At 38.0% G+C, this 27074-nt stretch overlaps 1 protein-coding gene across 1 annotated transcript in view; it reads right to left on the bottom strand.

Moving 5' to 3' along the window:
• plxna4 (plexin A4) overlaps positions 1–27074 on the bottom strand; it is a 320040-nt gene that overhangs the window by 131344 nt on the left and 161622 nt on the right. The window contains exons 4-5 of the mRNA XM_053508461.1: positions 22569–22700; positions 2131–2231 (exon numbers count right to left, since the gene is read on the bottom strand). Of these exons, the coding sequence (XP_053364436.1) occupies positions 2131–2231; positions 22569–22700 (233 nt within the window). The remainder of the gene's footprint in view (positions 1–2130; positions 2232–22568; positions 22701–27074) is intronic.

Here is a 27074-nt window from a genome sequence, read left to right as displayed (position 1 = left end):
TCAGCATCTTTTTGCTCTCTCTCTCTCTCCCGCTCTCTCCTGCTCTTTTTCAGGACTTTATTAAACTCTTTAAAAAAAACACTCATCCTGCACTCATAACTGCACTCTTTCCTGATAAAATACTCCCCAAAATCTATTGCATTGAAGACTAATTCAAAATGTTTTACAGTTATTATAATGATTATTATTTACAGTGACAGATGAGTGACACATTATGGGAGTATATATATATATATATATATATATATATATATATATATATCCGATATACATCAGGTCTATTAGGAAGGTGTTTGGAGCACTACAAGCCACATCCCAGGAAATGAATAGGAAAAATGAACACCATTCTCCCAATGGTGTTTTGGATGTTAATGCAGATCACTGTCGTACACCGCGCTCACGTTAACCCCGTGTCATTAAGGTCGCTTGTAGAGTAGTTTTGTGAGCGCTACTGTTGAAGCCTGTCCATTTTTTTGTTAAATAAGTGTGAGGGGTTTTCTGAGACTTCTCCCAGACAGCATCAAAGCCTTTCAAGCGCTTCTTCATTCCTTATATGGTAATACTTCCTGGAGTCCATGTCTGTACGGATATTCATGCAACTTTCTGTCTCTCTTTGTTCTCCCCAGAACATGTTAATTACTTTGTTCTTTCATGTAACAGATGTACATGACACGAGGCGTTTGGCTCAAACCCTAAATACCCTGTCTATACTGTGAATAGACCATTCAGACTCAATAATGCTCGTTATATGTGTGTGTGTATATACAGTATATGTGATGGCCTGTTGAAGCTCTCCAGTAATCGTATCGAGGCTCATTGGACACTTTAAGCAATTAATTCCTCAGATTTTTAAACCAAACAATTAGGAATAATAATGCGGCACAAGTTGAAAGGAAATGTAGTTATTTTTGCGAGGCTTCACTTACATTTCTGATCTAATCTAATCTTATCTAATCATACGCTACCAGTCAAAAGTTTGGATACACCTTGTAACTCAATGGTTGTCCCTGATTTTTATTTCTTACTACAATGTTCAACAATGCTGAAGGCGTTTATCTAAAATGTACAATAATCTCCTTTGAACAGTTGATACTGAGATGTTTATCTGCTACTTCTGCTCTGTAAATCCTCCATAACGGCTCTAATCTGAGGTGCTGGTTGTTAACTGGTGATTTCTGAGGCTGGTGACTCTAAATGAACGTCTCCTCTGCAGCAGAGGTAGGTTTTGGTCTTGCATTCATGAGAAGGTCTTCATGATTGACAGTTTTATCATGGAGCTTGATGGGTTTTTGCAAATGCACTCGACGATATCGTTCCTGCAAGAACTGTTTCAGAACAGCTGACCTTCATGTCTTAAAACAACAATTCACTGTTGTTGTCGTGGTTGGGAAAGTGTGTCCAAACATTTGACTGGTATCGAATACTATTATAATTATTATTATTATTATTATTATTATTATTGTAAACTGGTCCATTTGTATTCAGAACGGATTGTTCTCGAGTTCTTCCGCTACCTGAAGTTCTCAAGAGTGAATACACCTGTGGATCTCCTTCGTCGCCTTAGCCACTCTGTCGTGTTTTTGTTCTCTACGCTGTGACCTTCTCAGGCTTTGCTGTTTCTCCTCAGAGCTTGTGCTTGTAAGGAAGGTTTTAGTACAAAAAAATAAATAAATAAATTTAAAAAAAGGTGTGTATTGGCGTGGAGATTTGAAAAAAGCTGCACATCCCCCTAAAGACACATACACACGCACACACACACACACACACACACCTCCAGGGCCTTCACAAGATGATGAGAATCCAATTCAATTTATGGTGAAGTGGGAAATGTGCCAGACCCCCCGAGGGCCCGGCGCTTCTAACTCATCTCTCTGTGATGAGGAAAGGGACAGCCTGACTCGGAGTGTGTGTGTTTGTTTTATTTCCTCATACAGCCTGATTCAACCCCTTAACAGCGTGTGCTATAATGCATTCCAACATTCGCAGCTATGACTGTTTGTGATCATTGTATGCTCTAATATATAACTTAGTAATTTATTTAACGGTTATGGTTCATGGAAATTTGTAACATGCATTTCATTCGACTTTAATGCTGGCTGAATGAATGTGGTGTAAACAGGAAGTACTTACATGCTGTGCAGCACACACCAGCCGCAATGAGGATCCCCGGAGCCCAGACACTCGCTGCAGGATGAATACTGCTCACAAGCCTCTACTGGAACACGAGTCAGCTGAAGGAGAGGCAGAACGATGGAGAGAGAGTCAGTCAGTGAAGCACAGGTGAGAGAGAAAATCGTAAAAAAATGAATGGATCCGGTGGGTTCGGGGTGTATTGTGGGTTGTATTTCTAAGGCAGCACTTGAGCGTTTATTGTAGAACCTAAACACAGAGTATTTCTCCAACATAAAGGGTTCCAGTTTAAATGCTGCCATTAACATTTGAAGAGAACATCTAAAAATCCAAAAAGCCCCTGAAGAACCCTTTTTCATTAAGAATGGACATTGACATGGTCATTATTTCATTCAAGATGGCTCAAACGTTTAACACTGTGGGTTACTGATCAAAAGGTTGGGGGTTCTAGCCCCAGCACCGCCAAACGCCAAGCTGTTGAGCCCATGGGCACATCCCTTAACCCGATCTGACTGACCCTGTGCTCTGAGCCCAGCTTTATTTCCACCGTGCCTTAGATTACAAGTGACAAGCAGTTAAATCATTATTATTATTATTATTATTATTTACCCTAAAGCTTGTTTATCTGGGGAAAACTTTCTTTCAGGAACCTTACAACACAATGTGGTCCGTCCATTGGATGAAAGATTCACTCTTCATAATACCATACATGGATATTTAGTTCCACAACAGAAAGACTGTGTAGAACCCAACAACAAAACATTTCCAGATCAGACAGAATTCCAAATAAATCTCTGGAGACAGCAATAAACTTTTAACAATGCAAAAAAAAAAAAAAAACCTTTAAGAGAGTTTCTTTATCACAGAGGCTTCACAATACGACTCGTATTCTACCCCTAACAATCAAAACAATACTCGAAGAACCATTTTCTCTTACTTTCAAACTCTTGCTTGGAACCCTAACAGAATAAACAGCTCGTCTTCTGGAATAAACTATTGAAAGTTCTTTGTACTGTAGAACAACACCTTACTTAAAAGTACCTTTAAGAAATCTTCATGAGCTGAGGAGTCTTATCCAGGCAAGGAACCCTCAAAGAACCCTAACAGTTTACATGATATCTACAGTAGAACTTTGTGGAGAACTCTATTGTTCATTTTGTTTCATCTTGGACATTTCCTTATCACAACAACTTCTTTATCGAGTCTAATGGCAAGATAATGAACCACTGAGTACATTAAAGCGTTATTTATAACTTTAAATGGTTTTTTGACTTTTTTTCTAAAAAGTTAAATCCTGAAAAAAGTTTCTTGTGGAACCTGACAACAACATTCTTGGTGAAAGAGTTTTGAGTAGGAACCATTTATAAAGCCCACTCAGGAGTGGAGCAACCATTTCTGGAGAAACCATTAAGGGTCCTCTATAGATCCCAGGAACAGTGTGCTAATCTACCAAAATCTACAGTGTAAGACCTCTACTGGAGGCAAAAGACTATTCTTTTCTTTAAGCATTCACAGGAAACCTTCAAAGCTTCTTGGGTTCGTATTTGAGTATCAGAAAAGTTCTTCCTCATCTGAAAGGTTTCAAAGAAGGAAAAAAACCCACAACCAACCGAGGAACCATTGAGGAACCAAGATTGTACAAGAAATGAAAAGAACTTAAAATGAATCCTGCAGAAAGCAATCATTTTATTTATGAAAGCATTGTTTGACGAGTATGAGTTAATTGTGATTACGGAAAAATGAGGATGAGGATAGAAGACATGGAAAGGGAAGTGGAGACATGGGCATGAAGGTTAAGATAACAAGCAGCAGTAAGGTTTGGTCATGACTTGGGTATAATAACTACTGTATTATTCTACCCAAATTGTGTCGGGGTGACAGTGACCAGTCTTCTCACACCAGTCAGATGAAAAAAAAAAAACACTCTGATGACGGTGTGAGATGATGAGAGTAATGAAAATTAGCACGCGGCACACGTCACGCCAGTTAAACTGCAAAACGTGCACGGATTCAGCCAAGTCACTCTCCTTCAGGATCAAGAGGGTGGTGTAAGAGAAAGACTGGAATATAGATGTAATAACCCAGGAGGGACAGGCCCCTGTGTCATCGCTGTCTCCGGGGTGAGAGCTAAGAGCCTCCGGCTTTCGTCGTGCTTTTGATTAATAGCCCGTCAGCGGTCAATGACTGTTGTCAATCACGTGTCAGACTGAGAGCAAGAGACGCAGCACGAGAGATTTCCTGTCTGCTACTTAGAACTGAATCTGAGAGTTAAACACAGCGCTCCCCACAGTGTACCCTAATCGCAGATGGCTTTGCATCGTTTTTAAATCTGTCAGTTCAGGAACAGGGAAGATCTAACTGCTTTCTGTCAGCTTTCAGTAATTACTGGTGCTGAGAATAAAATTCTCGCGTTAAAAACACGAGCGCTTGACCCACCTGCCTCACACTGTATGCGTTCATGGAATTGGAGTTTCGTTATGATAAAGCACTAACCGTTCATCATCATCAGCTCCAATTTACCTTCATCCGCTCTTTTTGGGTGCTTGCCATGATCGACAATATCGAGCCAAATCATCGCTGTGTTATACGGAAATTAGACCTGATCAAACCTGGAAATATTAAACAGCTGGACTCAGCTGGACGTTCGACTGATGATCAGAAATGAAGAAGGTGACTAGCGTTGTGCAACTTTCACTCTTAGTTGTATATTTAAAATCTTTACACACAATACAATACAAAACGATTTGATTCGGTGGAAACACTAAACAGTAATTTAATTCAATGCACTAAACAATGATTCAGTTCAGTGATCTACTATACTGTACAAAGATGTATTTCAGTGTTCCACTACACGTTTATTTGATTCAGTGAATCATTAAACAAAGATTAGATTTAATATTTAATTTATTTAAGTAAGCCAGTAAACAGAGATTGATTTATTGGATAAATAATTCATTAAATAGCGATTTGATTCGGTGAATCAATTCAATGCACTAAACAGCAACTCAGTTCTGTGAACCACTAAACAGAGATTAAATTCATTGATGATACGCCTATTTGACTCAATGGCTAAAAAACAGACAGTAAACTTGATCCGGTGATTCAGTAAACAGCTCTCAATACAATAAACAATAAGCAATTTAATTCAGCGATCCGCTGCACAAATATTTAATTCAGTGATTCACGAAACAGTAATTCTAAGCACTAAACAGTGTTTTAGTTCAGGGATCCACTAAACAGAGTGGACGGTGGTTTAGTAAACAGTAGGTCAATTCAGGGAGTCAATTTCACTCACTCACTCATCGTCTACACCGCTTTGTCCTGTGTTCAGGGTTGCGGGGGGAGGCTGGAGATGGCGGTGCCAATCCATCACAGGGCACACACATAATTAATCCTAAATCTGCATGTCTTTGGACTGTGGGAGGAAAACGGAGTACCCGGAGGAAACCCACCAACCACGGGGAGAACATGCAAACTTGAGGTGGGAATATAGAACCTGGACCGTGGAGGTACATGGCGACAATGCAAACGCGATGAGTCAATCTTATTTAAGAAATTAAACTGTGTGTGTATTATTTTATGCTATTATTTGCCATTTCCTCAATAAGGTAATAAATAAAAGTTTATTGCCTTATGAAATTAAATTAAAATATCAAATAAAAAAATTCTTTTAGAAAGCCCTTACACTGGAGACTCCTACCATCATCATCTTACATAAAGCATGATTCACTTATTTTTTTTAAATGCAGCACATTGTTTTTTTTATAATAATAATTCATAAGTAGCATCCAGCATACAGGTCTTTCTGTAGGAATGTGCTGTTACTATGGAAACGATGACATAGACAACGTGTTCATATAAACCTCTGATTTGCAGCTGTACTACCATCCAATCAGATTTGCGGATAAAAGAATGTGGTATAATCGGTCCTGACACCTTTCTGAAATCCTGACTAATATCTTTCTCTGTCTGAATTAAACCAGCGTGCCCTTTAATATAGACTGCATTCATGGTGCATTGCTGTGCGCTGGGGCATTAAATGTGATTAAGACATAAAAGGCCAAACTTAGTAAAGGCTTGATCCTGAAGACTGGTTCAATCTCCAGGAAGAAACCTATTTCTCCATCCAAACCCCAACCCCGACTCCCCCTGCAGTCTGATGAATATCATAAGTGAAGCCAATCTCTCCGCGCTTCATTTCACAGCTCGAAAGCTGCATTTTCAGACAAACGCACTTCTCCGTCGGCCAATCACAGGCAGGTGAGGCACTGATGCAGATCAGGAGGCAGATAGAGAACCCACATCTTTTTGCTATGATGAACAATACAGCTTTGGAAATGTGGTTAAATCCCACCTTTTGGGGGAATAAGAGTTTTAATATTAATGGAAGGGGCTTAATAAGAGTGCAGAGGTGCGTGTGTGTGTGTAAGTATTGTATGTGTGTAATTCAAACAGATGTTGTGTGATCATATACAGAGCATCATATCAATCGTGTACAAATCGAGTACTGTACATTCAGAAGTATTGAACTCCTCAATGAAAGTATAAGCATTTCACTGCATATCGTACTGTGTATGACTGTGTATGTGACAAATAAAATTTGAATTTGAAAAATTTGAATTTGAAGTCCAGTATATCCACAATTGCTGTAAAAAATAGTCCCTATTTAAACAAATTAAAAAAACTGCTTTAATTATTCACTTTCCTCGTCTAGTCTGACATCACAGGATGTGGCTCATCATTATTTTCTCCAGAGGAAGCTTCACATTGATTATTAATTCGAAGCAAGGGTGCTGACAATTATGGAACCAATAGATTGTAAATAAATAAATAAATACAGGAAATGGTTTATGCTTACCAACAAAATCACTGCCTTCTAAACAGTAGTCTGAATGGATGCAAACATTCCATAAGTGGTGATATACAGCACAAGAGCGCTGGGATGTTTAACCATATGTATCGCCAGCATGTGATTTGTTAAAAAGCTAATTAGCTTTTAACACTCTAGCTCTACATTTGTACAACCTTTCAATTTAACGCTATTTGGGATTCAACCACTTCACAATTCATAATATGTTTATAATAAATAGGGTTTGTGAAACTGTTGTATAAAAGCAACATCACAGCCTACAGCCGTTCGGTTATTCAAGCACAACAGCACTCCCTCACTTAAAAGATAATTTTTAGCTTAAATATTACCTAAAAAAATATATTACCTAAAACTGTTGGATAAAAAACATTAATAATAATAATAATAATAATAATAATAATAATACGTTTTTGCAATGTTTTAATCATTTTAGGACACGTGTTCGTTTGGTAGAGTAGGAGCAATTAGGCAGATTTACTCAATGTATTTAATGGAGCATGGAAAAAATAGGCTGAAATCATCTACCAGGTCATAATAATTAACTAACTCTATATTTTAAAGTTGTTTTTTTTTTTAATTTAAACTAAAGACATTCTAGCCTTTCTTCACCCTGCCTGTAAACAGCCGAGCTTGAGGTGTGAAGCTCTGAGTCAGAAAATACAGGCTTCCAACTTGTTATAAAGAATGAGAAACAGGTCAAAAAAGTGTGTGTGTGTGTGTGTGTGTGTGTGTGTGTGTATATATATATATATATATATATATATATATATATTTGTGTGTAAGACAGAGAGAGGCAGCAAAGACAGAAACAGATAGAAAGCTGTATTACTGACATCCCCGTTAGTCTGAGGAGCGTCAGTGTGGCAGGAGAGCAGGAAGAGGAATGGTGTACATCTGTTAAACTTATTACTCATTTATCTGTAAACTGCTGGAAAATGGAGCAAACTGGCAAACATGATCATCTAGCAGATTAACAGTGCTTTGAAACAGGGTTAGAAAACAATCCTGAGAGAGAAAGCAACATATGTATGTGTGTGTGTTTTTTGGCACATGGTTTGTGCAAATGAGCACATTTTAAGAACACCTACATGCTCATCTAATTAAAAGTTATGACTCCTCATTTTCTTCCAATTTCAGGTGACTTTCGAGGCTTTAAAGAGCCAATAAACCAGCGTTAATAGCCAACAGTTAGCGTAACACACCTGCTTAAGGCGATCTGGCAGGCGGCTACCTTATTTGCATCGTTAGCCTTTTTTTCTCTCCATTTTTTAGGAGAACTGTTGTTTAATCAGTTGTGTAATTTCATTAGCTACTTTTCTACACTTTCCCTCCCCTCATCAGTCCCTGCCTTCTCACGAAGCCCTGACTAAACCCCATCACTCGTTTCCCCACCAGCGCTCCAGTCGATCCATTAACCTAAGCTTAGCTGCAGAGCGAATCACCTACAGTAAGAAAAAAAAACCTCCTACAGAATCAAAGTGCAAATTAGGCTGCGTGAAAGCCACTCAGGAAGCCGAGCACCCCTCTCTATTCCTTAGCCCCGGTGCACGTCTAATTGCAGCGGACTTGCTTTTAAGACTCGTGTGTGTGTCCTCGGTATCATGAGCACCACAGGGAGACGGGGCAACGTAGTAAAGTGGTTAATGATGCAGATACTACCAAAAAATTTTAAGAAAACCCCATAAGAACGCAAAGCATTACGATGCTGATGCGCGGAATTTAGAGTAGTATATTTAATCACTTTAATAATGTGTTTATAAGCCAGGAAAAGATAGTTAAATCATTCCTTACTAACGAAAAAGCTTTACTGTTAGTAACCTGTAGACAAACAGAAATACAAAACATGACAGGCAATATTTATAGCTGAAGTTTAAGATATGCATATACAATATATGATATTATAATCTGTCTGTATATAGATATGTCTGTATATATATATATATATATATATATACTATAATTTCTGTAGTTTTTACAAAAAAAATATTTTAATATTATATAGTATATACTATTTAGTATAATGTTTTATACTTTAAGTTTTGCTTTTTATTATTAATACAAGTTTTTATAGTTTTAGTCTTATTTTTTAGAAGTATAAGTTGAGTTTTTATTGTAGTTAATAGTTTTAGTTTTTGTAGTTTAAAGTCTTATTCATTTATTCATTTATTCATTCATTTATTTATTTATTTATTCATTTATTTAAGCTAATAATATTATTTAGTTGGTTTATGTTTCATTTACAGGAGTAGTTTCTTTTTTCCATATGTACAGTTAATTCAGTTGTTTTAATCTTAAATTGAGCTTAGTTTTTGCTTTTCGATTTTAAGGTGCTAGCTAACTTTACCTCCTTTGTGGTAACAGTAAAATGACATCATCGTCCACACAGTATCACTGGAAAACCAATGAACCCAAGCTGAACATTATGTCTACTGTAAGCTGCTTCATAAGACACTCAAAAACAACAAAAAAAGTGAAAATAGGCAGAGCTGCATGGTCTCACACACACACACACACACACACAGACACACACACACCATTTCCTTTTATCTCTCACTCTTCTCTTGTGTTTAGAAGCCTCCAATGAAGCAGAAGACTGATGACAAAAGACCATCATGGATGACATATGAACTTAATCCATCAGCGTCCCGCTTGGACGTTTCCATCCTGCCAGATCTCTCTCTCTCTCTCTCAGTCTCTCAGGTACAACGTCTTCTTTATTCTGACATCAAAAGCGTAATCAGAGTCGCATCCATACCAGTGTCAGTCTGCTTGTCAGAGGGAGATGAACTGGTGTAATATGAGCTATTATTTGCTCTTCTCTCCATTTATCTCTCTGCCTAGATCATAGCCTGCTCATATAGATCTCCTCTAAACAGACAACTACTTCATATGATCCGGCATGCTAACTCAGGCGCGACACAAAGGCAGGGCCGAAAGCCGTGCGGCTAATTTTAAACTCGGCAGCCTGGATAAAAGTATAGCTGCTGTTCCACGCTTCTTCACACTTTCACATTCGTAGGCTTATAGTGTGAAGTAACTCATGTCACAACAATATATTTGGTTTTCTCTTGCTATTTGCTTTTGTTACAAACTGAGGTATGGAAAATAACACTTGGTCTTTCACTAACTGGCTGTAAAAGTGAAGTTATCCTCAAAGTTGTCCTCACATTCAAGTTGTCCATTAATCAAATTTATTATATGGCGCATATGTTTCTGTCAGAACCCACTTCTAGTAATATATACAGTACAGTGGATACATACTATACACTATAACTATTCATTACATCTCATCTCTCATCTCTACAGCTCTGGAAACAGCAAACATGTCCTCCTGTCACCCCAAATATTATAATAATTATCAGATTATCTATCTTAGCTACTCTGTTTGCTAGCTGATTCGTTGAGTCATTAAATGTATATCTTAACATATTTTACCAAATTATTAATATTTTATTTTTAAACAGCCTACAAGCCTGGCGTAATGTCCTACAACAATAAAAAAAAACTGTTAGTAATCACTGGCTTATACAGACACTCAGCTAGCTAGCTAGCAAGCTTAATTTAAGCATTCTTCAGCCCCAGATTTATTTATCAATCATTTAGTTCTTAATATTTTATCAATCTAGCAAAATAAACAGTTTTTTTTAAACTATTTTCTTAATAAGTAATAAATAATGAATAAATAATAAGAAGGCTAATGCAGCTACTGTGCTAGCTACAATAGCTGCTGGCTAACATGCTAAATTCTTTAAAGGCAGATACAGTGGGATTTTAGTCACATTTGCAATCAATAAATCCTTGGTATTTCAAGTAAATACTGTGTAAACTTAGCTTAACTTAAAATTATTTATCACTAACACTAACTAATTTAGCTTCTCTGCTAGCCAGTGAGCTTTAAATCGTCTTAAAGATGCACGAGTAGGATTTCAGCACCACAGTCACATTTTATGTCTCCGATTATTTTTTATAGTAAAAACGCCTGATGCTATTAGGTTTATTAATCTTAGTAGTTAATGTTACTACTTTGCTAGCTACCTACCATGGAATTGCCAGGATGTCGCCAACAGCAACTAAAACAAACAAAAGTGTACAGTAGCTACTCTGCTAACTAGCTGCTAGTTAACTAGCTTAAACAGACTTTAATTTTACACCATTAAATGCCTTCCTATTGTCTTTATTTTGAGTTTCACCATCTCTTCACGTACAGTAGTGAACATGCTAGCTAACTGGTACTTAACTAGCTTGGATATTTTACAGGATCTGATTTCAGTATCTGAGATTTCACTAGTGCTTGGATACCATTAAGATAAAAAAATTTTCTCAGTACATGATCGGACTGTCCGTCTGACTCTAACTCGAACTCCCCTTGTGTACATAGACAGTTATTTTTTGATAAAACAAACAAATAGACAAGGATTTCCATCCATTTTTACATCAAAGTATGTGTGACATCCTGTCCCGCTTATGAATGCGCACGGACTAATCACGGCTGCTGAGCAGGTCGCTACTCTGTGGTCTGTAATTTCTTATTAAGTGATGTGTTTGCAATTTTAATTCCACTTTGTGTTATTTATTACACCCTCATGCGGAGACACAGGAATATGATACCACAATCAAACATGTCTCACCATCGTGCTAATGAACATGTTGAAAAGAGGTTTCCATGGAAACATTTTAATTGAGTTTCGCTAAAGGCAGTAAAGGCATTGCCGACATCTACGGTATATACAGGACAAAACCCTCTTATGTATGCAGCTTGGCTCTCAGAATGTTCCTAAAACTGTCGACTTAAAGAGCTGACTCATTCGAGAACTACGCACCTCATACACAAACACAAACTGTGACATTTGTCAGCTTGGGCCATTTTTAGGCAGGTTAGCAGGATGCATAGTGTTCGCTTGGTCCCTCCAGGACCTGGATGGAAAATGCAATTATTTGTGTGGTAAGGCAGTTTCTCTGCACATTAAGTGGATTGTGTTCAACCGCTGATGCTGTGGACCCACAGCCACACACACACACACACACAAACATGCACATACAGGATACAGGCTCGATGTATCACTGCTACCCAACATCATACACACACTATATCATATATATATATATATATATATATATATATATATATATATATATATATATAACAATATCGCATGTCTCACCTTCATGGTTTCTTCACGTCAATATTTTACTCAATTCTATTTCTTATGGCAGCTGTTCATACACTCACATTGTGTCTGTGTCTGTGTATGCCATTTATATAATTATGACTGCAGGCTGGAGGGACAAAAGAAGATTGTCAAATCAGTTGGGAGGAATAAAATAAGGTAAATATATATTTGAATGGTTTAACTGTTAATGTTTTATTACACACACAATATATATATATCATTTTACAGCACCACTTCCTATAGATCGCTGGATGTCTAGCATGCGAATGGCTCAGCATCCGTAAAGTATCTGTAAAGCCTTTCCCAGGAGCCAATCTAATCACACATACTGTACACACACTCACATGCTCATGCCAATTAGCCTAATCTGCATGTTTTTGGACTGTGGAAGGAAACTGTACCAAGCACCAAGAAATCAAACCCTGAACCGGAAAGTACAAGGCGACAGTGCTAACCACTACGCCACCGTGCCACCAACTAGTGGTTCGTGCATCAAATTCTAACCTTCACAGTTACGGATGGAAGACTCTATACACAGCTACTTTCCCCTTTACAAAAAATAGCATGTGTTCAAAAACTTTTGACTCAAGGTGGATATTCATCTCTTTGACTAGTCTGTCAGCACAATTTTTCCATCTCAAATACTTAAACAGATTTCAAGAATAATGCATTAGAGATGATTTACATTTCTATTACATTATAGCACTAGAGGTTCTGTAAAATATATTCCTGCTTCCCCGTTGAAAAAAAAAAAAAACGAAAAAAGAACATGCAGCCAGCATGGCATTTATACCATTTTCTATCTTGAGTATATTTAATCAGCCAAAGCTTGCCTGGAATCATTTGTTTTGCGCCAGAGCTGCAGGGATTTGTCACTGAAACAATATTTTAGTTGTCAGTCACCAAACATATGACTACCCCAGTGTCCTAAAGTGTTTTCCAGTTTAAGTTTATGGTCTGCGTTCAAATGCTGCTGCATCAGCACTTCATTAAAAAAAAGAAAAGAAAAGGAATTGTGCTTCACTGGTCCATAAAACTAATAAGTTACACATCAAATGCACCGCTTCTCCATCCAGCCCAAATTAAACCTGGTCTTTTATCTTTGCATCTCTTCGCGTCTCCAGCGATGACTGACTATAGACTGCGCTGGAAAACCCAATAAAACTGCTTTTATAAACATGGAGGATTATGGAGTACGACGCCAGTATGATTGCCGCTGAACTCCTGTCTATAATCGAAATTAAAGGTCGTCTTTATCGAAGGCTCTGCTGATGAGGTGCCAGATGGCATGCCTCTAATCTGAAGGAGAAGTGAGCAACTCTTCCCCGAGGGCTGACATAAAGAAAAGTGTTCATAATTGCACTGGTGTGTTACACACTCTCGATAATTTACATTTAAACTACCTTACACTACTCACAAGGCACAGTGAAGGTGATTCAGAGAGATGAAAGACAGAAAGAGAAAGAGAGAGATTTCATTTAGGTACCTCATCACCTTTTCACTTACATCTCCTTCAGAATGACACACGAAACCGCAGCGAAGAACAAAATCTATCCACCACTTTTGACTTAAACACCGCAAAGGACAGAAGGCAGACGAGTGGTACTGTACCTTGTGTGCTGGGTTTAAATGGTTCGACTCTGTGCACTGACCCACCCAATCCAAAAAAGCCACAGTGTACGGTACTTAATAGAATTTTCAGCTAACATGGTCAACAATGAATGAAACTTGAGCAAATGACTGCACTGTGTGAGGTCACCTGCAAAATGCTAAATGCTCCCCAAAGGCTTTCATTCATTGTTTTAGACTGAAAATATGCTTTTAACCTTTGCACAAAAACGTTTCTAACAAGCACGGGAAAGAAAAAACAACAACAACTACAAATAACCAAAAGCACACAAAAATCTAGAGAAGAACCCATAATACTAATAACAATAACAGCGGTAATGTGCAATCCCTTTGAGTAAACAGATTAGCCTTATTTATTAAATGTTTCCTATTAACCTTTTCCTCCTGCACCTCGACCTTACCTGAACTTTCAGAGCGAGTAAACCAAAACAATGCTTTTTCAATTAAATACCCGTTCAGCACCAGAGTTTCTAGTGGTCTCATTTTCATTCTGTTGGTCGTTTGGCTGCTCTCATCAAGGGGTCGCCACAGGGGACCATTTGATCCGGATACAACTTGGCACAGGTTTTACTGCCCTTCCTGATGCAACCTTTGCATTTTATCTAGGCTTGGGACCGGCACTGCATCCAGAGGCTGGGGTTTGGGCTTTGGCTGGGAATCAAACCTGGGTCATCCGCATTGCAGGTGAGAAGCCTACCACTGAGCCCCCAATGCCTTAGGAGTCTCGTTATAATACCTGATTAAAACAGATATCAACAGAAATAAATGGTACTCGTGTGCATAGCTAGAAAAAAACTAATCTTTGCTGTTTATACAGTGCCATAAAAAAGTATGTGCCCTGATTTTTTTGTTGCCACATTTCAATAATTTAGATCATTAAACTAATTTTGATATTACACAAAGTTAACCCGAGTAAATGCGGTACAAAATGCAGTTTTTAAACAGTGATTTCATCCATAAAGTAAAAACCTGTCCAAACCTACAGTATCTGGCCCTATGGACCCCTAAACCCAACGACTGGACAACGACTGCAATCACGCGTTTGCGATAACTGGCAATCATCGGTCCTTTACATCACTGTGGAGGAATTTTGTCCCACTCTTCTTTGCAGAATTGTTTAAATTCAGTCACAATTAAGTCCCAGTTAAGTAAATTATTTAACAGAATATATATTATTAACAGAATATTTCTATTTACAGTATGATGCTTATTTGTTGTAAAACTTTGTGCTGGTACTTTTTAAATCTGAGAAAACTTTTAGCAGAAATTCTTTGGGCAATTTAAAACACAGCAAAAACACTATTTCTGACTTGCGAATGCTGTATTATTGCGTATATGATACATTGTGTAAATGCATGTAATTATTGCATCATAAAAGTATTAACAAATGGTAAAAGTGGGGAAAAATATAGTCAGTAGAAATTAGAGCTATTTGTAACAGTGCAAGTAAGAAAATCTCCATACTCACACAATGTGATATGGAAAACTAAACAGCTGTGAGTACACAAGAAAGCCAATTGTTTGTACGACTAATCAGAAAAAAAGGCCTTAATTTGCTAAAAAAGCATAAAGCAAGAAATGGACTTCAGTCGCTCAGGTCTAGAGTCAGTAACGTTATGTGGCAATAAAATCAAGTCAGCTGACGACCTGAATGACCAGGTTATCACATCTATGGAGTTTTTTTTCCACTTGATGGCAATCCAGGACATCACATTGTGTGCTGTGCTCAATGGTCACGAATGTGGAATAAAATATTATTTTGGGGGCCAGGCAGTGTATAATTATTTACAGTAATTAGTGAGAAACGATAGTAAATTAGACATTTGTGTTTTTTTACACTGAGCCCAGGTAAGAAATGTAAATCATGATATTTAAAATAAATTAAATATATATTAAATGTATTCCTAAAAACTAAAAAAAAAAAAAATAATAAATGTATTATATATTTGTTCTTAATTTTTATACAGTCGATGCCGCAATGACCAATCAATGAGCTGCACTGCCTGTTTTAAGCCCTGCCCACATGCTCCAGACAGGACAACTAAACCCATTATGGAAATAAAAACATACGCTACAGTAGGTTACCATGGGTTACTGTATTGTTTGAGGCTGTCTGGTTAAAATACGCTAATAGGGGACAAACATTAATCCACCCCACAGATATACATTCATATAAAATGAACCGCAGTGTGTTCAGTGTTTAGGGCGGTTACGGTTTTGCGCTCCTGCCGTGTGGGGACTGTGAAAATCGGCGGGGCCTGGACACACTGCCAGCCCAACTCTGCACTACCAATCCGGCTAATGACACACACAACTGTTCGCTCCACTGCTCCCTACTGCCAGTGTCCTCTTATCGACCTACTGGTGTATGTTTCCTTCTCTCTCTCTCTCACACCTCTTTACTCTTCTCCGAACTCGGCTATGGGGGTCGTAGCCGCAGGGGGGCATCAACGGAGTGTCCATATTTTTCTCTCCTGTTTTCCCCAAGGAAAGATGCTGGATATATGTGTGTGTGTGTGTGTGAAATTAGTTAGAAAGAGAGTTACTATGTGGAAAAAGAGAGGGAAAAAGACATATCAAGGATTGAGTAATCCTCCTTTAGGCAGTCAGAAAATCCACAGGATCATTTATCACTCAGCACCATTGACAACTAAGGCCAAGCACCAGAGGCGAAAATTCTGATTCTGCTTAAAATTCTTTTGGATATTTCGCACCAATAGTAACAATTCAACAGCATAACACACACATACACTTTAATACTGAACTTACTAACTTTTAAACAAAGAAAAAAAAGTAAAATATATATATATATATATATATTATTTACACATTGAATATTAACCTCCATGCTGAATCAAGGGAAACATACACTATATGGGCAAACGTATTTGGCCAAACATGTTAATTATTAAACTCTGGTGTTTCAGTCCCCCTTATCCCCCGTGAAGGGCAATCTTAATGCTTCAGCATTTTGGACAATTCTCTGCTTCCAACTTTGGGGCAACAGTTTGGGGAAGTCCCTTTTATATTCCAACATGACTGTGGTCAAGTGCACAAAGCAAGAACTATAAAGACATGGTTTGATGAGTTCGGTGTGGAAGAACTTGACTGGCCCTAACACAGAGCCCTGCGACCTCAACCCCATCAAGCACCTTTGGGATGATCGGGTTTGACCAAATACTTCAGAGTATTTCCCTTAAACATGAAGTTGCTCAATCCACATGTAAATATTTCATTAGTTGACACTGATTTGTCCTGATTTTTTATTTGATCTAGTATATTTGACCCTGTATAGCTGAACAATAGGAAGCATCCTGATCATAGCTGACTCATAGTGTGGTTCAGTGTGGAAGTGTGAGTGGATTGTGAGATCATCAGAGACTTTTTCTTCTCACTATTGACAGTTATATAACAAGCAAAGCTTCCAGCATTGTAAATGACTCTCACATGACATCTCATGGACCAGAAAGTACAGGAGCCTCCACTACAATTCCTCCCATGAGACAGTTGGATTACTCAACACCCTGTTGACCCTCAACGCTCACCTGGGCTAGTTAAACATCTCAGTGACTCAATACCACTGTATTCAGGCACTTTATGGAACACTAATCCAATTTGCTGCTATCCTTCCAACCGGGTTTTACACCGTACGGCCCATGTGTATCTTTTGTCCTGTGTATTATTGTTCTGTTCCTTGTAGTTATCACATCTCGCTGTTGTGTATTTACACTTTGTGTAGCCTGGTGTACTGTTAAGGCTGATTCATGCTTCAGCATCAAGTCTACACCGTAGGTCTTGTGTAGCTGTATACCCTATACCTGGTGCTGCCTTGCTAGAAATTTAACTACATCTTGTGGCAATGCGGACCGAACCATCTGTGATTGGTGCAGCTGGTAGCATCGCATTTCTGGCTTCTTTTTCTACGCTTATGTTTTGGAATTTAGTTAAGCAGCATGTTGACCACATACTCGGATTTACATTACGTCGTGGCATTTGGCAGATACCTTTATTCAGAGTAACATACATTTTTTATGTTTACAGCTAAGCATTTAATGGTTAAGGGCCTTGCTCAAGGGCCCAATAGTGGCAACTTGGTGGTCATTTGAACCTGGGACCTTCTCATCACCTAACCACTGAGCTGCCCCTATCCTGTCGTTTCTGTGTTGCAGTAATTTCAATAAAAGTAGTTGTTGTTCTAAATCTATCACCCAACAAGAAGTGCTTGGTTTCATTTATCATTGTTCATAGTACACCAAAGAAACCCATCTGCCAACTAACTGCTTAGATTTGATGCAGAAGCATAAATCAGGCTTTATGGGCAGCGATGGCTCAGAGGGTTAAAGTTCTGGGTTACTGATCAGAGGGTCAGCAGGTCAAGCCCCAGCTCCACCAAGCTGCCACTGTTGGGCCCTTGAGCATGGCCTTTAAACCTGTCCACTCCAGGGGTGCTGTATCATGACCCTGCACTCTAACCCCAGCCCCCCAAGCTGGGATGTGTGAAGAAAGAATTTCACTGTGCCGTAATGCATATGTGACAAATAAAGGCTTAACTTTATGGGATGCACCAAAACATTTGTGAGTCAAGAGGCTGTCAGACCGCTAACCGCAAAATATAGCCTGGAGAATTTCACCATTCTGCCGCTCTTATCGTCCTTAATTACTAAATATGGATACCTGATAGCTGAACCACTCTGTCAGAAGGGAAGAGAGAGACAAAGACTGAGACAGAGTGAGTCAGTAAGAGATGAGAGGAGAAAATAGGTACATGGGTAAATCACAGTAAAGCGCATTAGCGTGTCTAAACCGTGACATTAAACCCAGACTACCTGATGTGAGTAGAGTTTCGACTTTTCCTCTTAGTAATGAAAGCCACAATGACACATATCCTCTACAATAGGTTTAATGTGCTGATTTCTTTTTATTAAAAAAAAAGAGCATCAAAACTAATCCTACATTTAAATAGATTAAGGAAATCAGAGCATTCTATATTTAGTCCTAACCACACTGACAATGTTTTCCAGAATTTTAAAGGTAAGTGATATTAGTTTTATGACTGACACAGTCTACAAAAATAACTAAAAAGTATAACCGTAACCATGACCTTGATCAGAAACGTTACCAGTGTTGGCGTCTCGGTTTTCAAGAAGGTTTCCCACTGGCTTCTGTGTAGCAGTGTGTTCAATAAATAGCTTCTGGATTTATTTACAATCTCCCTATAGAGGACATCCCAAGATGTTTGTAGCAAACACAAAGCAGATGACTGAGCTCTCTAACTGGGCTAATAGGCTAATTGCTGTAGGACAAGATCACTTATGAAATTAATTGCCCCTGCTGCATTTATCCCCATCAAACAAAGCATTCTGTCAATCTTCTAACAGGACGCTTTGGTGGGGGTGACCGTGGCCCAGTTTCGAATAAATAGTTTGATAAATATCGTAATATATTGAGGATTTTTAGACTTTTTGTGAAAACAGGTCAAGTCTTTCTCTTAATATCTAACTTTCTTTCTGCGTGACGCGTGACTTCAGCTGATGTGAATGTTATCTAAAAATGATAATAATAATAATTAAAAAAAAAATGTTATTTGCATGGCATTGGCTACTTAACTGTTTTCTTTTCCCCTTCAAAAAAAGCTGCGAAACAGGAAACCATGAACCCTTAACTAACCAAGGTGCAATCGAGGAACCTTGTGGGAACTCAACTCAAGTTCCAGTAAGAGCTGTTGCAGAGCACTCAAAACAATTTGGCTCTATTTATGTCACAAAGAAACTTTTACAAATAAATAAAAAATATTCAATTCCAGATGTTCCTTTTAATACATATGGAACGAACCAGAGCATACCACAGCAGGAACTACAACTTATCAGTCTCCAGATGTTAGTTTTCTGACTTTCAGTGTGTGTGAGTGATGGTAAGATTCCACGGGATGACTCCATCCAAGATAATCCCAATGTTCAATAAAAACACTGAAAATCCAGAGGCCGGAGAGTTAGGAATGAGAGTACAGTATAGTTTCAGTGTACTGCTTTAAATTACTGTTAACTAGTAAAAGCCAGATTAAAGACATGATGCCATGAATTGGGTGAGTTGAAGAGGTTTTAATCTTATCTCATCATCCAAGCAGTTAAGGGCCTTGCTCAATGGCCCAACAGGGGGTGGTGGGGTTTGAACCTGGGACCTAAACCAGGACAGCTAATAATACTATGTGGCAGGGGCAATATATCAACGTAATATAACTGCTTATCGTATATTTTTCATGAGATTGCGAAAGATAAACAGAGAACATCATCATTCTCTTTAATCGCAGGTCTACTGCTGCAGGTATAATCAGTCACAAAGAACGAACGCTATCACTAAAATAATCTCAAAATATTATTCAAATTACGCTGCATAAAACAAGCCTTCTTATGATCTAGGGCTTGTAAACTGCTCTGCTCCGAATAAACTATTCATAAATTCCATAAATTTTAATACTTATATTGTTTTGCACCTCATGACCTCAGGCGTAACTGAGAAAATCGAGCAGCTTTTAATTTTCCACAAGTCCCAGCTACCACCTATCACGTCCATTAGTAAACAAAATCATCAACTCTAAAATGCTTCCAGGTCCTGCTGGCTTTGTTTTGTTTTTATATGTACTGTTTAAAACAGGTGCCAAGGACGGCCATGAGTTTATGGCCATGAATTCTGTTTTATAAAGCACATAATAATGAGTGATAATGTTAAATATTGCCAAGATACAGTTAGAGTTACAGGCGGAATACTATGGACTCAGATTGTATAATGCATTATATGTGTTCTTAGAGCATTGTTAAGAGATGCTAAGAAAAGGATATTAGGTCAGAATTTGGCATAAGCAACATGAAAGCATGGATCCATCTCGCTTTGTATCAACAGTTCAGGCTAATGGTGGTGTAATGGTGTGGGGGAAATTTTCTTGCCACACTTTGTGCCCCTTAGTACCAATTGAGCATCAACAAACACTCGCATACTGTACACTAGAGAAGCTATTTTCTGTGCTGTATAACATGTTGGAATTGCACTGAGCACAAGATACTGAGCATTACAGTATAAGCAATAATTTATAGTATATTACATAACGTACCATATAAAGGGATAAACAATAATAGTGGAAAACTAAATGCACGCATTCTAATGCATAACAACTATCGTGGCTACAATGTTGTCAGTAATAGCTACAATTATAATGAGTTATGACATTTGACATTGTCATATTACAAGTCATTTACTCACGGACTGTAAATATGTACTTATGGATGCTTATGATCTTGTACATATAATATATGCTAAGCATTATAAAGTACACTGCTAGATTTTATAACAGGTTATAAATGCTTTTTAATGTAAATATTATTATTTGTTAGCAGTGTCATAAAAATATATTCTGTTTAAAAAGTTATTACATATTAAGAAACGTAGTATGTGTTATAATGCATTGTAACGTTTGTTGTTCTGCTAGGTTATGATGCAACAACATAGCAAATTGTTAATGACTGTATAATTATGAATATTTACATAGAAATTTATATAATATAAGTTTATATAATATAAGTATTGTACAGCATATATGATACTCTATAACTTGTTGGAAAATCAATTATAGTTATAATGCATTATATTGATAATAATAATAATAATAATAATAATAATAATAATAATAATAATTACTATTATTATTATTATTAATAATAATAATAATAATAATAATAATAATAATAATAATTAATAACAATAATTTAGACTTGTATTACATACCAAGAAACTATTGTTGTGGGGTAAAATGCATTAATTTTAATAACCGTCTTTTATTATAATGTGCTGTGGCATTATTAAGTCACATGCACATATATTGTAAATGGCGCGTTATAAGCCATTACGAATGGTGTGTTATATTATATAAGAGAACTGTTACATACCATTACAGTACATGTGCATTAATGTGGTGGCAGTGTTCTCTCAGACAGGCCAACCTGAAAACCAGTCTGGTTACTCCGGCCTTATGTAGTGTTTTCTTGTTTCCCTCCAAGTGGTACTAAGGGCCATCCATAGTGACAGGCATAAGTGTGTCTTTTGTGAGTAAGTGCTTTTTATTCTGTTGTGTGAATATAGCCTACTATGGCTGGTAATGGCTTACAGGCTTTAGTGGTGCTGGAGAAATCACCGCAGTGGCCGATCTACTCCATCCATTACGTGCATTACACACAGACTGTTCCATTTGAAGCATTTTTAGTGAGCAAATTGCATGTGTGTATTTGTCTGTGTGTGTGCACAGTCGTGTGTGTGTGTGTGTGTGTGCAAAAGGGAAAGTTTGTAAAGTCTAATGCACCCACTCCATCCTCTCTCTTGCTCGTCATAATTTACATTAAAACACACACACACACACACACACACACACACACTGAAACTTTCTCTCTCTCTCTCTCTCTCTCTCTCTCTGCAGCAACCCCTCCTTCGCCATGGAAGTCTAATTACTGCAAATGATCCCACCTCTTGTTCGAAATTTCTGCCAGTACTTATTTGTGTGTCGTGTGTGTGTGTGTGTGTTCTGTGAGTCAGTGATTGGTACATTCAGAACGCTCCGCTCTGGGATAATTTTATCCTGCTGCTTTCACACAACTCTCTCTCGTCTGCACAGGACCCGAAACAGTGTGCGGCTGTAACCGAGAGGATGTCTTTAGACAGAAGCGCAGTAAAAAATAAAATAAAAAAAAATAAAAAAATAAAAAAGAGAAAGAGAAATGACTTACCTGGGTCTCTGACATCACGTACAGGAATTGCTGATCAGCCGAGAAAGCCATGTCACGCAGGATCGGCCCGTTCTCCACCACCTGCACGGTTTCATACTGCAACGCACCGTGGGATGGCCCGTCCACCCGGATCTGATCGAGAAAGACAGCGAGAGACGGAAAGAAAGAGAGAGAGAGAGATGCTGTTACTAAATCTGGAAATGAAGAAACTTCAAGGTGATCGGGCAGCTTGTTAGAAAGCAATACCGTGTGTTATGCACTAGCATGTGTTAATTCAGCACAAAAAAAAAAGTCACATTGCCCTCACGCAGCCTGCCGTGACGATGCCGTTCTTACATTTTCTGACATCCGAGCATCTGGTTTTAATTCTAAACCACCTGCCAGGCAAAGGAACAAACAGACACTGACAGCAATGCTAATGCTAATATCTCCGAAAGCTTAGTCTCAGATTGGAGTGAGCCTGCAGCCGGGGACTCTCCAGTGACGATGTCGTGTCTAGCCAGGGGGTCGCACTCGGAAACAACCCACAAATGGCTCGGAGGGATCTCAGGAGGCCCTGCGCCCTGACCCTGCGATTCCTTTCCCTAACTGAGGACAACACTTTTTATAGAGCGACACAACAGCCAGTCTTCTAGAAAACAGTCATGAGTGACTAACACACACTCTGATCATGGGTCTTGTTTCGCTTCCAAAAGAAAACTCAGCCAAAAGCAAGCCTTTATTTCAAAATGATGCAACCGACAAGACATTTATTGTTGGGTGGGTTTTTTTTTGTTCTTCTTTTAGTAAAGGAACTATAAAAGTAAGAAATAAAACATTTGGGGGTTGTGATCTTCAAAAAAAAAAATGTTATCAACTTTTAATGCGATATAAAATCAGTGATCTCCTCCTGAAAAAAACCCTCAAACTGAAACCCTTGTAAAGTTACAGCCGTACCCCGGACTTTTAAAAAGTTCTCATCACCATATCGATGAGTGCATGTTAGTTAAAGTGTGATCGAAACATGTCATTTTCATTCCACTTGTCTCTGACATTCGCTGCCAAATGTCTCTTCTCCCCCTGCTTCCTGTGTTCATTTCCTTTCATCACCTTCTCATCACTGTTTCGTGGAAAAGTCAATACGTTACTTGGCATTTTTAATCTTATTATAGCTGCATTCCTTCTAAAACCTAACGCTGATGTGTAAAGCTGTAAAATGCAAAGTGTTCAAACATTTTAATCCTTAAATAAGACTTAAAGTAAACATGTGTTGATTAGTTGGAATCATGAGACACCTTTAGTGAATAAATTACCAGTGCATACAGTATGAATAGCGATGCATGGATCCTCGGCTGATAATGATCCCTGTTCATTTGCGTTCCTTGTATTTTCTCCTTAAGGTTTATTAGTATGTGTTGACTATTGAACTTAAAACAATGTCTTCTAACAGGAAGAAGCTCAATACCCGAGGGGGGGGGGGCGCAAACTTTTGCACAACAATTATACAGTATACATAATGACACAGCGTAACTTAAATTAATCCTGTACAAACATTAGTTGCCTATTTATGAGCAATAGAGGAAATTAAAATTTTCCATTTGTATGTGTTTTTTTTTTTTAGCTCACCTTCTTAACCTAGCTTAACCGAAACAGCGCTTCCTTTGTGTCTTGCTCAGAAAAAAGTAAAAAACAAAAAAACAAATGCGTGACCTGATCTCATGTCTCGGTACAACCTTATTGGCAGGCGATCATCTCTAACACTACTGTTTTTTTTATTCTTTTTGTCTATTTTTCCCTTCTAAACGGTTTAACCTCTATCCTTTTCCTTGCTTCTGCTTAGCAAGACGTGCGTAACATGGTTATGGCTAAGAGACGATAGATGCCAGATAAAAAAGGAGAAGAAATGGGAACAAGTAAAAGAAAAGAAAAAAAAAGTTTTTTCATCCAGGATCAGACAATCCTGCGTTCCTGTTTTAAGTGCGCTGTTATTTAATAAGGCTGATTGGCGTTATGGCTGGTCGCCGGACACCTGTTGGTTGGACAGTGCGTAAAGTAAGGACAGAAAGGACCATTTGTAATGCATGCTTTGTAGAGACACTGAGCAGGAAACATGCTCAGGTATAAGACACAGTTTCTCTTTTTTTTTTTTATCTTTAAAGGTATATATTATACTTATTTCTAACAAATCAATATAAGTCTTAAAATGCGTCCATAATGCATAAAGTTCTTTTGGATTCATGCACTTTTACAGTTACTTTCTGTAGTTTTAAATGCGAGCGAGCTACTGCCCTTTAATGCACATTTGTGGAAGTGCATTTTTCCAGCCAATCAGAATGCAGGACTTTAAACAGTAAAAACACTACCCAGGAGATGAGCCAGAGGAGGGCTACTATGCAAATTCCTAATGCCCAATCATGTTTTTTTTTCTTCTTGCCCGCAATAATGTCATACCAGGTGAAAAAAAATTGTACAAAAATCCAAAAAGGAAAAAAAGAACAGCATATTTTTTCTCACATTTCGTCTGCCATCTCTTTAGTGCGAAGGAATTCCTGATGTTTTAAACAACTTCATATTTAGACGGAATGCCAAGCAGTACTATTAAATCATCGATAAGGACACTTTGACACTAAGATTAGCTTCTGAATTTATACTTTAATCTTTATCCATGAAAGCTGCTGTCATTTCTTTTTGGTCGTGTTTGTTCATAACGTGATGTGACACCCTGTCTAAGCTGCGCTTTCGAAAAACATTGAGTTTTCAACTTGTGTTTAGGTATTTAGCGAAGACGTTCAACATGTTAAACCAAAGTTCAGGGGCTTATAATCACAGCGATACGCACATGACACGTTTGTAGGAAAATAGTCAACAATTTGTGTGTGTGTGATCGATTAAAATAGGCGTGAACAATCAAAATTGAAAATTTAACAGCATGGTCATATCAATAGTACAGTATATACACCCAGTACTGCGCTAAAGTCTTCCCCATTTCTTTATATTTTGCTTTTGAATAGCCAGACGTTTTTTTTTATTTTTATTCTAGTCTTTCTGAAGGACTTTTTTGTCTTTCATTTTCAGTCCAGTTCCTGTACCCGCATGCCGATCACAGATAATATGCATAGAGTTATTTAGTTGTGAAACAACAGCCATATTTTTTTCTTTTTAACTTCATTTCATTTCAATATCAATAAAGTGGATTATGGCATCTAAATCCTGATTGGATTACATCGCTAATCTCCGCATATCACATTATGACTGGAATTAAATCCCAAGCAGAACCGTGATTCTGAGACAATCTTAATCATCTCCGTAGAGATGTCACGCTGATGTTAAAATGGCACGTTTTTGGTGAGGCTCGCTTAATAGAATGGCAGAAGAAGATCAGTAAAAATAAATAAATAAATAAATAAATAAAGGGAAAATAAATGAACCATCTGTTGCATGTCAGTAGTTGGAAATATTTGCACTGAACTGAATCTCTGATTTGTTTTCTGCTTGTTTTGATTTTAGAAATTTTAGATATTGTCCTTGAATATTAAATACTGTCCTTTCTCACTTACTTCTTCTTGAAAGTCGTTAGCGATCGCTCCATTTGCAGGAGAGATTAAGATGGGTGAACTAATAACTGGTCGAGACTACAGGATGAACAGGTGCACTGATATGTTGTGACATGCGTGTCCGTAGAGCTTGTACTCGCCTGTCGTATGTACTTATTCATCGGGTTTCTGTTTTATCTGAAAGCCGTCCTAATAGCAGGGGAAATATGTCAGACGGAAAATACAGTGCACACAGTGTCCCCTCTTGTGCTGTGAAAGCACTTTCATTAAATAGGCCTTAAAACACTTGGAAAAGTAATCATTAAAGGGACGGTACGGTTCTGGTTTAAACCAGGATTATCAGTACTTCTCTAAATTGTGCTATAACATATTGTGCTATTGCGTTATTCCCCAAATTTCCCATGACTTATATTTGGATTGGCACCCGGTCCAGGGTGTACCTCACCATGTGCCCTAAGTCTCCTGGGATAGGCTCCAGGCCCCCCCTGTATACAGGATAAAGCGGTATAGATGATGAGTGAGTGAGTGAGTGACTATACATCATAGTCAAAATGTATCATATTTGTAGTTACATAAATGTGGTGAAACATCCACAAAATTAATAAATCAATTCCTATAATCACAGCTAAAACAGCAGCATCTCGCTTCATTAACTTAAGACGAAAAACAAAGACGTAAAAACAGCAAATGTGAACCCCCTTGAGTGTTTCTAAATACTGACACTGGAGACTCCCTTCTCCCATGAATGCACTGTACATTCAACATCTTACACAAAAAACGTCTGCAGCTTCGATAATCTCAATGAATTAGTTATTACAACACAAACAATACCATATTAGAACTGATACATTAATAAAAAACAGTAAGAGGTGCAGTACCAGAAAATCACCTCTCCAACTTTGAGCTTTGGACGGCCAGATTCGAGATGTTAGTGTTTTAGATGTCTTGGTGTGGTTCGCCAAAATCGCATCAA

The sequence above is a fragment of the Clarias gariepinus genome, chromosome 12 (assembly GCF_024256425.1).
Source record: "Clarias gariepinus isolate MV-2021 ecotype Netherlands chromosome 12, CGAR_prim_01v2, whole genome shotgun sequence".
Lineage (NCBI taxonomy): Eukaryota > Metazoa > Chordata > Actinopteri > Siluriformes > Clariidae > Clarias > Clarias gariepinus.
Note: the sequence above shows the minus strand (reverse complement) of the source record. Positions and strands in the feature narration are given on the sequence as shown.